The sequence below is a fragment of the Vicia villosa genome, linkage group LG4, assembly GCF_029867415.1.
Source record: "Vicia villosa cultivar HV-30 ecotype Madison, WI linkage group LG4, Vvil1.0, whole genome shotgun sequence".
Classification (NCBI taxonomy): domain Eukaryota; kingdom Viridiplantae; phylum Streptophyta; class Magnoliopsida; order Fabales; family Fabaceae; genus Vicia; species Vicia villosa.
The window spans coordinates 112,953,080-112,966,398 of NC_081183.1; the positions used below are offsets into that span (position 1 = coordinate 112,953,080).

The 13,319-nt window shown below is 45.9% G+C and overlaps 1 protein-coding gene across 1 annotated transcript; it reads right to left on the bottom strand.

The window, feature by feature from the left end:
- Window positions 1-3,830: 3,830 nt before the first annotated feature.
- On the bottom strand, window positions 3,831-4,271 carry LOC131597698 (uncharacterized). The gene has a single exon (XM_058870376.1). The coding sequence runs from the start codon at window positions 4,269-4,271 to the stop codon at window positions 3,831-3,833; it is 441 nt and encodes a 146-aa protein (XP_058726359.1).
- Window positions 4,272-13,319: the final 9,048 nt, after the last annotated feature.

The following is a 13,319-nucleotide window of genomic DNA, read 5'->3' on the forward strand; positions in this document are numbered from 1 at the left end:
CCCTGACCTGCCGAGGAAGCAACTCGTAGCCTGCCTTCGAGCCAATGCCGACCTGTTCGCCTGGAGCGCCGCAGAGATGCCCGGACTCGACCCTGAGGTCGCCTGCCACCACCTCTCCATCAATCCAACCGCCAAGGCCGTAGTACAACGTAGGCGTCGGCAGTCTCCCGAGAAAGCGGAGGCTGCCGAGAAAGCTGTAAAAGACCTCCTAGAGGCAAATTTTATTTCCGAGGCCAAGTATTCAACTTGGCTCTCAAACGTTGTACTTGTTAAAAAATCTAATGGAAAATGGAGAATGTGTGTTGATTATACTGATGTTAACCGGGCATGACCAAAAGACGCCTACCCTTTACCTAATATTGATAGACTGGTCGACAACTCGGCCGGCTATAAAATGTTGTCCTTCATGGACGCTTATTCTGGTTACAACCAGATTCCCATGGCGAAATGCGACAAGCAATGCACGGCTTTCATGACCGAATCGGGCAATTATTACTACAACGTAATGCCCTTCGGACTCAAAAACGCCGGGGCAACTTACCAGCGAATGATGAACAAGGTCTTCCGAGGAGAAATCGGCGACACGCTCGAGGTGTATATGGACGACATGATCGTCAAATCTCGAGAAGACTCCGACCACACGCTACATCTCGAGCGGGTCTTCAAGCAGGCCAGGTCCTGCAGGATGCGCTTCAATCCGGAGAAGTGTACCTTCGGAGTACGGGCAGGCAAATTCCTCGGCTTCTACTTAACAGAACGAGGAATAGAAGCCAACCCTGATAAGTGCCGAGCATTCTCAGACCTCCCTACCCCCACCAATAAAAAATCCATCCAAGTACTAAACGGAATGCTTACGGCATTATCCCGCTTCGTCGCGAAGTCCGCCCAGCATGCACTTCCATTCTTTAAGCTTCTTCGGAAGGAAGCGGCTTTCGAGTGGTCCGAGGAATGCGAACAAGCATTATCCCACCTCAAACAAGTGCTCTCCAAACCCCCGGTGCTATCCCGACCAGACAGCAACGAGGTTCTCTATCTCTACTTGGCCGTTTCAGGCGAGGCGGCCAGCGCGGCCCTGATCCGAGAAACGGAAGACGGGCAGAAGCCAGTGTACTTCACTAGCAAAGCCCTACAAGGGCCCGAGGTCCGCTATCAACAGATAGAAAAAATCGCACTGGCCCTAATAACGGCCGCCAGAAGACTGAGGTACTACTTCCTCGCCCACACTATCATCGTCCGGACAGACCAACCGATCAAGCAACTTCTCAGCCGACCAGACATGGCCGGGAGAATGCTGAGATGGTCCCTCGAACTGTCCGAGTTCGACATACAATACAAGGGCAGGAAAGCGTTAAAAGCCCAAGCACTCGCCGACTTCGTGGCCGAGATGACGACGATCTCCAACTCCCCAACACCCACCGAGAAAAAGTGGACCATCTATGTTGATGGCGCCTCAAGCCACGCGGGCAGCGGAGCCGGTATCATCTTGGAGAACGACGAGGGGCTCGTCATCGAAGTATCCTTAGTCCTATCCTTCACCACATCGAACAACCAGGCCGAGTACGAAGCCCTCCTAGCGGGCCTACGCCTCGCCGAAGACGTGGGCGCTCGGGAAGTCATGATTTATACCGACTCTCAACTGGTCGCGTCCCAAGTTAGCGGCGATTACCAGGCCAAAAACGACACACTAGCCGAGTATCTATCGCTCGTCAAAGAAAAAATGAAAGGATTCACAAAGGAAGACGTCGCACACATCCCTCGGGAACACAACTCGCGGGCCGACTTCTTATCCAAGCTTGCGAGCATGAGAAAGAAGGGAGGGAACAAGTCGGTGATACAAGAAATCTTGTCCGATCCAAGCGTAGGCAAAAACTCGCAAGCCATACAAGTGTTTGCCATCGGAGACGACCATTGCTGGATGACCCCGGTGTACAAATACCTCATGAACGGCGAGCTCCCCGACGACCCGAAGGAAGCCTCAACCATCAAAAGGAGAGCCTGCTCGTACACAGTCATCGAAAATAAACTCTATCGACGGGGCTTCTCCGTTCCCCTCCTTAAATGCATCGACGGCTCACAGGCACTGGAAGTACTGCAAGAGCTTCACGAAGGGATCAACGGCCAGCATCTCGGCGGCCGGTCGCTGGCGAGGAAAGCCCTCAGAGCCGGCTATTATTGGCCGACTATGCAGCGGGACGCCAAAGAGCACGTTCAGAAATGCGACAGATGTCAGCGGCATGCCGACATGCACCTAGCTCCCCCCAACGAGCTTAAATCCCTCTCCTCTCCTTGGCCTTTCTCCACCTGGGGAATGGACCTCCTCGGCCCTTTCCCGGTCGGATCGTACCAGAATAAGTACCTGGTGGTCGCCGTGGATTACTTCACGAAATGGATAGAGGCCGAACCTCTCGCCAAGATCATGTCTCAAAACGTGCTACGCTTCTACAAACGAAACATACTCGCTCGGTTCGGGGTACCACAGGCTATAATCACCGACAACGGCACCCAATTCACTGACAGGAAGTTCCAAGAATTCGTGGCCAAGCTCGGCACAAAACAGCACTTCACCTCAGTCGAACACCCTCAAACGAACGGGCAGGCGGAGGCAGCCAACCGAGTCATCCTCCGAGGACTGAAAAGGACGCTCGGCGAAGCTAAAAAAGCCTGGGTCGAAGAACTACATAGTGTACTTTGGGCGTATAGAACGACGCCCCATTCGAGCACAGGCGAGACTCCTTTCAGATTAACCTACGGCACCGAAGCCGTAATCCCCGTGGAAATCCGAGAACCTTCTCGGCGCACCGAGTCCCCCCTCGAGGAAGAACTTAACGACGAGGCCATGAGGGAAGAGCTCGATATGGTAGAGGAGATCCGAGCAGGATCCTCCCTCCGAGAAGCTAAACTAAAACAGCAAATAGCTCTTCGCCATAACGCCAAAGTTATAAAGCGCGAATTTGAAATCGGCGCCCTAGTGCTCCGCAGAAACATGAAAGACTCGCGCGAGGGAAAACTAGCCCCAAACAGGGAAGGCCCATACCGAGTTTATGACAAAACCGAGAACGGCGCCTACTACCTCGAGAATCTTCTCGGCGAAAAACTTGCTCGACCCTGGAATGCTGAAAAACTCAGACGTTATTACAGTTAAACATAAACTAAAACGCCCGGCCCCTGGCCCAACTCAGGTAACAGACGGGCACGGATCCACGTCGTCGGTACGGACGTGAGTATTCCACGACAGCAACTGTCGATCCCCCTCGTCGGATGGACGGACCGACCCCTCGGCGGATTCTACACCTAGACCCTCCGTGGAAGTACCTGCATGGCAGAACCCCAGCTCGCGATGGGATCGTTCACGCCGCGAACGCTTGGCCACAACCGCGGTCTCGCGCTCGCTAAAAGCGCACACCTGCTCTGCGCACCCGGGCCGTACTCAACACGCCCGGGCAATCAATCTAGGCCGAGCATAGTCCACAAAACCGATAATATCACAAGTATATAGGTAACTCTCCGGCGTATCCGAGCAAAAGTCATCAGTTACCTAAAGCAATCGAAAAATATTCTAAGTATGGAGGAAATACCTCGTCATACGAGCACAACAGGAAAGTTATCAAAACACGAGCATACAACGATAACACTGAAGGTGCAAATAAACAGATATAAGCAAGCAAAATTATAAAACATTAAAATTGCCGACCAACTTGGTCGACGATGTCCAAAAGTTACAATCAAAATGCCGGGCACGCAGGCCCCCAAAGTAGTCCGGGCATTACCCAACAAAAGATAAAATGGCACGTAGGCCGAAGAAGAAGGGCACGCAGGCCCGGGACCACTATCTACTCTTCACTCTCTGGAGATTCGGGCACCAACGCGCCGTCCACAATCTTCGAAAAAAGCCCGATATTATCCTCCTTCAAACCAGGGTTTAGAAGCCTCAGTTGACGAACAGCGCGCTCGAAACCGACTTCAGCCATGTCGGCCAAGCTTATCTTCAGGCTATCTATCTTCTCCACGAACTCCGCCCTAGACTGCAAAGCAGCCACGTCCGGCGACTCGTCAGCCGAGGGAGCCCACTCAAGCTGAAGGTCGGCAAGCTTTTTCTTCTCCGCCGCAATCTCCCCGTCCTTCTGCTTGAGAACCGCATCGATCTTTCTCTTCAACTCCTTGCGATCAGTCTCCAGGGTCTTCACCCTGTCCTCGGCAGTCTTCTTTGCCGCCTCCGCCTCCTTCAGGGCCTCGGACGAGCCCGAGCCACCATTGGCTAACATTTGGGCCATCCCCTAAACCCTCATCACGGCAGCACCGTCGCACGCCAGCTGTTTCTGAAGGGACGGAGGGTCCATCTCACCGATCCGACGAGCTTCATCCGGAGAGATAACCAGGGGAAACTTCTCAAAATAACCTCCATCCTTGTAGCAAGGAGGCAATACAAAGCCACGCTCGGGACCTAGGCTCGACGGCTCATGGCGTCCCCCCTCGGTAGCACGAGATCTCTTGGAAGCCCTCTCGTCCTCTTTCATCCGAGGAGAACCTGCTGAGGCCGAGTTCTCTGCAGCACCAGTTCCCCGATTCTTCTTCTTCTGATTCCTCCTTGCATCCAGAGCCATCTTCAGGACTGGGTCCTCCTTCTCCGGCATGGCATCTGCAAAGAAAAAATAAAAGGAGTTAGCGAAAACACAGGACAGAAGAGGAAAAGCAGGGCGAACGAATACGACCTAACAACGACCGGGTCTCCTCGGGAGTCCGACAAGATAACAAAGCCTTGGTATTAATAGGCCGCTGCTCCACAACCGGCACACCATTCTCGTCCAACACGGGATTCCCGTTCCTCGTCACCCACCGGGACATAGTAAAGCTGTCTACGTATTTGCATAGGACCGAGTAAGACCCTGCGTCCTGCTCGTCCAGGTCCCCATCTTCCCAAACGTAATGCTTAGGGGGAGACGAGAAGTGACCTTTCCACCAGAAGAACGGGAACCTCGTACAGAATTCCCTTGCTACCTGCCCGTCCTCACCCCTCACTAGCTCCCCGTCGGCGTCACGAAGGACCACGGAATCCGACACATCGTAGTAAGCCGTCGGGCTGAGCGGACGAACGACAAAGTATCGGTCCTTGAAACCTTTCACAGAGTCAGTGTACATCCCGAAGAGCTTCCGCTCAGCATTTTTGAACGAGACCCAGCCATATCGCCCGTCTGCCGCCTGCCTTTGGACACGAAAACACCGGCCAAACAATGCGGTCGTGGCACCAATACCTAAATAATTGCAGACGATCTCGAATGCTCGCATAAAAGCAAAAGCATTGGGATGCAATTGGGACGGCGCCAAAATTTAGAAACGCCATCATCGATTTCTGAAAGTCAGAGAAGGGCATTCGGAAGCCGAGCTCCTTGAACACGTATTCATACATCGCAAAGCCATCCCCGTTGAACCGAGAGCATATGCGCTCGTCCTGGGACGGGCACATCACTTGGTAATTCGGCGCTTCGCCCTCTCTCAAAACCTCGATTTCTGTGAAGGCCCCGTCTAGAGACTTAGTATATCGGGAAGTGACCGTTAAGGCTTCCTCGGCTATCCAGTCGGCCGCAACCGTGCATTCGTAACTAAACAAGGGCATTGGGGAGACCCCTCCCTCGGCGTCGGAGCCCGGAGAACCAGCATGGTCATTGTCGACCAGAGAGGGCGCGTTTTGAACCTCGATGATCTCAACATCGGAGCTAGTGGCCGTCGAGCCGTCCGACTCGCTACTCCATGAGTCAGATTCCGAGCTGGACTCCGAGCTGGCGCTCGAATCAGATCCACCTGCACGCAGAAGGGAGAAAGTGAATTCGACAGTTCATCAAATCCACCCTTCCACCGCAATGCAAGCGAAAGGGTAGAGCAGGAGCTGCGGAGCCCTCGGCTAAACCCTCGTCGAGGAAAGGCGCCCGTTAGCCGGGGACTCGCAAAATGACGTGACACGACAATGAAAAATCGTATCCGAACAGGCACGACGGTCCAACGCCACCTCATCTGGTCCACCGACCCACGCTAACCCCCGGGCATCGCCTGGATAACCCGAGGAGGAAACAACAACCGCTCGTTGGGCCCGGTCTACGTTTACGACGACGACCGCGAAAATAAAGCGCACAAAAGCGCACAAATCCTAAGGAAAAGAATAAAGCAACGAAGAGGGAAGCGGACTTACGTGAAGACATGATGATGATAACCGGATGAGCTTCTCGGTAGACGAACGGTATGTTGAACAATCTGGAAGAGTATCTTCCGAGGAACGCCTGTCTGATGCCGAGCAGGTAAACAGAGAGAGTGAAACTTCCAAATGAGAGGATTCGCCCCCTTTTATAGGGAAAGGGCTCGGAAGGCGAAGCGTCGCCTCTCCTGACAAGCGCCGCCTCCTAGACCCTAGGCCATTATTACCTATGCCACGTCAGCGCGTGTCGCCCACGCGCGACGTTTCGCCCCTCCACCGGCTGTTCCTCCGAGCACGTCTGCTTGACGAGGAAACATATCTCATCGAGCATCTCCCGAGGGTCCCCGGACGCCGCACATAAGGTAAAGTCACAGCTTCTTGACCAGAAAACTCCGACTTGGGGGGCTCCTGTTCTGGACTGGGCCAAGGTTAGGCCCAATATGATTTTCGGCCCAATAAACCTCAGAGGCCCACGTTCCTCTACGACCCTCCTACGCACCTAGGATGCCCACCTTAGACATGCTCGACTGCCCTATATCCCCGGAGCATATGGCACCCGACATGCTCGGCACTGACGACCCCGCAAACACCTTCGTTGCCGAGGACTCTGCTCCGCGCAGGGTTCCTTCATATTCAACCCTCCGAACAACTCGGATTCCACGTGGCTCATGAAAGACCGCGTCTCCCTGGAACTTCGGAGCGGTTAACCAGGATAGAGGGCACGCACGCACCTCCGATATTTCCGCTCAGGAAACCTGGCAGTCTCCTAGTTGGGCTTGGGAATCCAACCCAATAGCGAGATCATGGCCCAGCGCTGGGGGCTATAAATACCCTCTTTAACTAGAGGGTCAGGTATTCAATTCTTACTCACTCTTAGCTAGTACTTGCGCTCCTTTGCTCGTCAACTTACTTTGGCATCGGAGTACCCTGCAGGTACACCCCCCCTTCTCCTTCCTAGAAGATCCAGTCCGAGCAGCCTACGACGATTCTTCTGATCAGGTACGATCAAAAACCAAATGCTCAGAGCCATTCAACTCCAGGTCCCTCGTTTATTCACCAAAAATAACATACTAATTATTCCACTATTCATGAGTTCTAACCTAGTGATTGTTAACCCCCACTGTCAATTAACACTAATCCCTCCAAACTCTTTTTCAAACTTCACTCTCATAACTAACTTGTAACCACCTATACTAACAGTTTCCCTTCCACTTCTTAATTCCAATTTGCAACCTCAGTATAAAAAGAATCAAGTTTCATGGTAGATCAGAAGCAAACGGAGAAGACATTACACATACACAGTCCTATAAAATTCAAACATCAAATGTCCAAACCACGCTTACCAAAGACAATTGAGCTCCGGGTCCGAAACAGTTTGTCATGCAATTCCAGTTCGCGCTTAAACTTAGTTCGCAGCTGAGTCGAATCCACGTGTAACGCCATTCAAATATCAGGGCACCATTCACAAAGGTTAAGCGACGATTCAAGCTCCTCCCTTGCTAAAATCCTCAAGTGCCAGCTCTCTATTTTCCCTGTCAAACATACCATGGAATTTACATCAATACCGAAACAAGTTCAGACATTATCCAAAACAGGTTGCATATCATTACTACATTCATACTCCAGTTCACCATTTCTAACTTCCATGAATAAAAAAGAAGAAGCCCCTGCCAACATCATATATATACTATCTCCAGTCATTACAAAAAACCGGCATACATACACACATTTCAGTTATGAATAATTTCACTAACCTACATAACAGTCCCAAACTAACATAACCCTCCTAACTGTTTTTATCTGTAACTAACTTTCAATCAATAACTAACAATTCCTAACAACCTAACCACCCAACAGAATTTCAAACATATAACAGAACTCCAACCACCTGCAACTAACTTTTTCTCACTATAACTAACAGTGGCATAACCAATTGGTAACAGCCTATAACAGAATCGGTTAACAAACCTCAAACAGAAAACTAACCATTTCCAAAAGTCAGTTACAAATCCACTAACCATCCAATAGAAAAATCAATTGCATACCTTAACAACCTAACTAACTAACCTACCATTTTGTAACAGAATTATCTCACTAACCGATTCAGTTATAAGCATAACAGAAAAGCAATTGCAAGAAGGGAAGAACAGAGATCAATGGTAACATAAATTCAGAGAAGAAACAGAGTGGATCTAACCTCTATAAATCAGAATCACCATACTTCAAAGAGGCTCTCGATCATTTTCCTCCACCTTCATTCAAGCCTTCTCCACCACTTCAACCATTTTTTCTTTCTCTTCCTGAACAACCTTCCTTCATTTTTCTTCTTCACATCACACACCTTTCACCTCACCATATCTTTCAACTAACCAGCACTTCACTCTCAATCTTCCCTTCGATTTCCCTTCAATCACCAAGAACTCTTCAACCCTCAGAATCCCTATGCCATGACAAAACTTTAATCTTCTTCTCCATTGTTCAGAACCGAATCACCATAATCTTCTTCATCTTCACACCGAATCAACAATCTTCAATTCATCTCAGCATCTCCTTCAATGCTCCCTGCAACAACACCATGTCAAATCACACAATCAGAAAACAGAAGACAAAAGAAGAAAGGCTTGACGAAGAACTGATAGCGGAAGAGGAATAGAACAAGCGAAAGTACCTAATCGAAGTCGTCCTCGAGTCAAACTATACAAACGCGATCTTAACGTCAGGTTCGTAATTCTTCATCTTCTTCACGTTTTTCTTGTTGTAATATGAACACTTGAGCTTCACTGAACATTTGCCTCATGGATTGTTCCTTCGGATTCATCGCTATCCCGTTTAATTTCACTTCATAGATTTAGGGTTCGTGAGAGAAATCTGAATTAGGGTTTGAGATGATAGGCGAGAGAGAGAGACGCTCTTGGTCACGGCGTCGGGTTCTGTTTTGCCGGAGAAGGAGATCGAGGGGGGATCGCCGGCGCCGTGAGTCTGCGAGGGAAGGAGTTTGTGGAATGGGGAATGTCATAACGACAACCCTAAATTTCCATTTTTTTTATTTTTTCACTTTTATTTCTTTTTATTAATAGTTTATCTTTATCTTTAATAATTGAATAATAAATCTGATGGATCAAACGAGTCTGGGCCGAATTGCACCTCCCCCATGAGGCCCATCATACACCATCCTTGAACTCTGGGGCCAAATTGCTGCTTGCACCCCCCTTTAGGCCCATGCACACCACTCTCCTTTTTCGGACTTACAAAAACAAGCATTCGGGCCAGATTTGATTGGGCTCTGCGCCCATTGCTGATTACACCATAAATTTAGCATACACCCTCCCTGACTCATTTTAATTCTTATTAGATTTAGATTCTTTTACCTAGGTTTTCCTATCTTTTTTTAGATGAATTAATGAATTGAGAACATGATAAAATACACAATAAAATCAATATAAAGTTTTTCTTGTTAGTTTTTAGTTCACATTTTTTAGGAATGTTTTTTTGTCCTTTTAATTGATAAATTTTGACACATAAAAAGTCATAAAAAAATAGTAGTATATTTTTAGGTTAATTTTTTGAATTGCCTCTTTTATTTCTTTCGTACAAATTCCATGTTATTTTCCTATAATTGTTGTGTGATTTCGTTACGTAGCTCTTGGCCATATTTTGGGCCTATTTTGTTGATACCACTTGTATGCTTCTCTTAGAATATATTCCATCAGTATGTTAACATTAGACTTAGATTAGAATAACAATTAGATTAAAAAATAGGTATAGTTTCCCTTTCATTTCCTTTTTCTTTTTCACTTTTAAAATACTTAATAAATACTGATAAGGATCGTACCGTTCTTTTCTTTTCGTAGTAGGAAAGAAATGATTGGGGCGTAGGCCCCGATGTATGTTCTTTCCTACTTAGCGGAGGAGAAATGATTGAGGCGTAGGCCTCGGTGTATTTCTTAACCGCTATTTAGAGAAACGATTGTGGCGTAGGCCTCGATGTGCATTCTCTAAATATTCAAAAAGGTGTATTTCTTAACCGCTATTTAGAGAAACGATTGTGGCGTAGGCCTCGATGTGCGTTCTCTAAATATTCAAAAAAAAAAAAATCTTTTTGGTATGATCTAAGTCACAAACAAACTCCCCTAAAAAACACCAACCAAAAACATAAAAAATGCTTAATAAAGGCTCAGACTTAAAACAAAGTAAGAAAGTGATGCGAAGCCTTGTAGTGGGTTTTGTCATCATGGAATTACCCTAAAAGACACAAACCAATCTCTCTTTTTCTTCTTCCTAAGGGCATTGTTATTTCTGCTCAAACGCATCGTAGGTCGTCCCCTTATGCAAGAGCGCGAACGTTAACTCCGCCCAACTAAAAAAACACAAAAACAAACAGAAAATCGTAAGCCAAACTACGACGCTCTGATTCCTGAAAAGGATACGTAGGCATCAAGTCGTGGGGCTTGAACGAGCACATTTGTAAATATTACTTCTTTTCCCCGTATTTCTTTTGCATTCATTCGCATATAGACATGGACATAGTACACACCCTTTAGATAGAAACAAACATAGGTGGATACCATCGAGTACGATGGGCGTGAGGGGTGCTAATACCTTCCCCTTGCGTAACCGACTCCCGTACCTAGATTCTCTGGTCGCGAGACCCTGTTCCTTCCTTTGTTAGGTTTTTTGATATTCCTTTCCCTTATAGGATAAATATATTGGTGGCGACTCTGTTCATTTTTCGTGAGCGTGCGACAAGAGGGTCTGTGCAGTTTCAAAACCGCGCTAAGCACCCAAAACCCGCGCGACGTGCCCTTTGCGTTTTCTGCAAAAATATGACAACGATGACAACAAACCCATTTTCCCCCATTCACCCAAAGTTAGTTCCAGTTCCAATTTTATCACAAATTTTAATGCTTATATCACATATACAACACATATAATCAATGATAAACATCAAAACATAACTCATAAATCAATTTCATAGATTCTAGCATAATCATCGAAGTTAGTAAAATTCTAGTATGACAGAACTCAGATGTCCAATAGGATGTTGAGACATATGATTTGAGAGAAACATGTACAAGGTGTATAACATTCAAACAGGTACTAAAAATATAAACAAACACACAGAATTGTTCACCTAGTTCAGATAAATTCTCCTACTCTGGGGGCATACCAAGCCAAGAATGAGATCCACTATCAATATAATCAATTTTTAGATTACACAACAATCACAACCAGTTACACCTACACACTTAATCCCTACCCAATGTAATCTCTACTTAGGTCCTCCCTAGATATGGAATAACTCCATCCCATTTCTAATCACTGCAATAATGTCTACCTGTTAACAACCCAGCCACTGTATCAACGGCTTAATTACCACAATTCTGTAACCACAAAATAGAAGACACACTTCCATGATGAGGAGACACACTCCTATGTCGGGCAGGAAGCCGCACTTCCCTCCATACTCAGCCTTGAATCGATACTAAGAACACCATCTTGGAGTTGCTTAAAAGCTTCCTCCAAGAACAATACTCAACTCATTACCTAAAGGCTTTTGAGTGAGAACAAGGTGACCATCCCACAAACTGGATGGTTTCACCTGCCAACACAACCCTTATGATTTTACATATTGTTTTTTTTAATTTTTAAACCTAGGTTACAAAACTTATATTTATAACCTATTCCCAACTAGACTTGGGTTTCTAATCACAACTTCATTAGCTGTTACAAATCTCCAAAAGATTCTCCTACAAAATAGGTCTTCAATCAATTCTTTCTAATAAATCTCCAAAATTAGAAAGTATTCATTCAAACATATTTTGATTTTTATAATATTGGTTTGTAATATTTTGCATTGCTGTTAATTGCTGAGTCAGATTCAATCAACAGTAGTTTTGATTCAAACGTGATATCGAATTGCTTGCATATGATATCTTCTTCGACATGTTGTCCAGATGTTGAAACAAATCAACTCAACATGTTTCTTTGTCAAATATAACTTCCACCTGCTTTCCTCTTACAAGCTATATATCCTATTTGACTAATTGCTACTATATTAGTTTTACCAAACATAATGCCAATTCAAATAAAAGAGAAATCACAATCCCCCCTTTGGCTTATTTTGGCTAATACTAATTTATACAACCTTTGTATTACATAAGCTAAACAAATACAATGGTCTTTAATAATTAAGTACAGCAACAGCAATTTGGAAGTCTTCAGATAGTCACTGTTTATGATCTTTCATCTTTGTATGAGACACTCTTCAGTCTTCGTCTATATATTAGTTTTACCAAACATAATGTTAATTCAAATTATAGAGAAATAAAAAATCTCCCCCTTTGGCTTATTTTGGCTAAGACTAATTTATACAACCTTTGTATTACAAAAGTTAAACAAATACAATGGTCTTTAATAATTAAGAACAATAGCAGCAATTTGGAAGTCTTCAGATAGTCACTGTTTATGATCTTTAATCTTTGTATGAGACGGTCTTCAGTCTTCGTCTATGATGTCGAGGCATCATACCAGGACTTCTTTATGGCAGTCCCACTTTCCAATGTTTTTCTCTCTTTTAAGGATCGCACGGATAACACATAGTTTCTCCTCCTTAAAATATGCTCTTTAGAGATAACATAACATAACCACTTCTCCCCCTTTTTAGCCATAATATGACAAAGTCTTCTTGAAGGACAACTCACTATAGCACAGAAAATATAACACCACATACACCAATTTCACATAGAAGAAAAAAGACGGATGCCATGATGCACATGAGGAAGAAGATACTAAAACCTCCCCCTCAAACTGAGAACTATGTTAAGACACAAATTAATACATCATCCTCTTCTAGAGCAAAAGAGGAAACACACCAACGGAAACAAAAAATTGAACTATCCATTCACTGACATAGATAAACCAGACCTCTATATTGGATGACTCAGAACATAGGATATAATTTGTGTTCAGTACAAAAATAAGACATGAAAAGAACAACTTGCAAAACTGCAACAAAAGCAGGCTATAAATAGAACATTCTATCAGACATCTTTGCAAAACACCTGCAAACATTGACATCATACTTAACAATGTCTGAACATTACCCTTTTTCCCATGTTTGCCACAAGTAGACAAA

Coding starts and splice junctions, on each gene's coding strand:
- LOC131597698 (XM_058870376.1), bottom strand. CDS start 4,271: ATGGCCCAAATGTTAGCCAATGGTGGCTCGGGCTCGTCCGAGGCCCTG.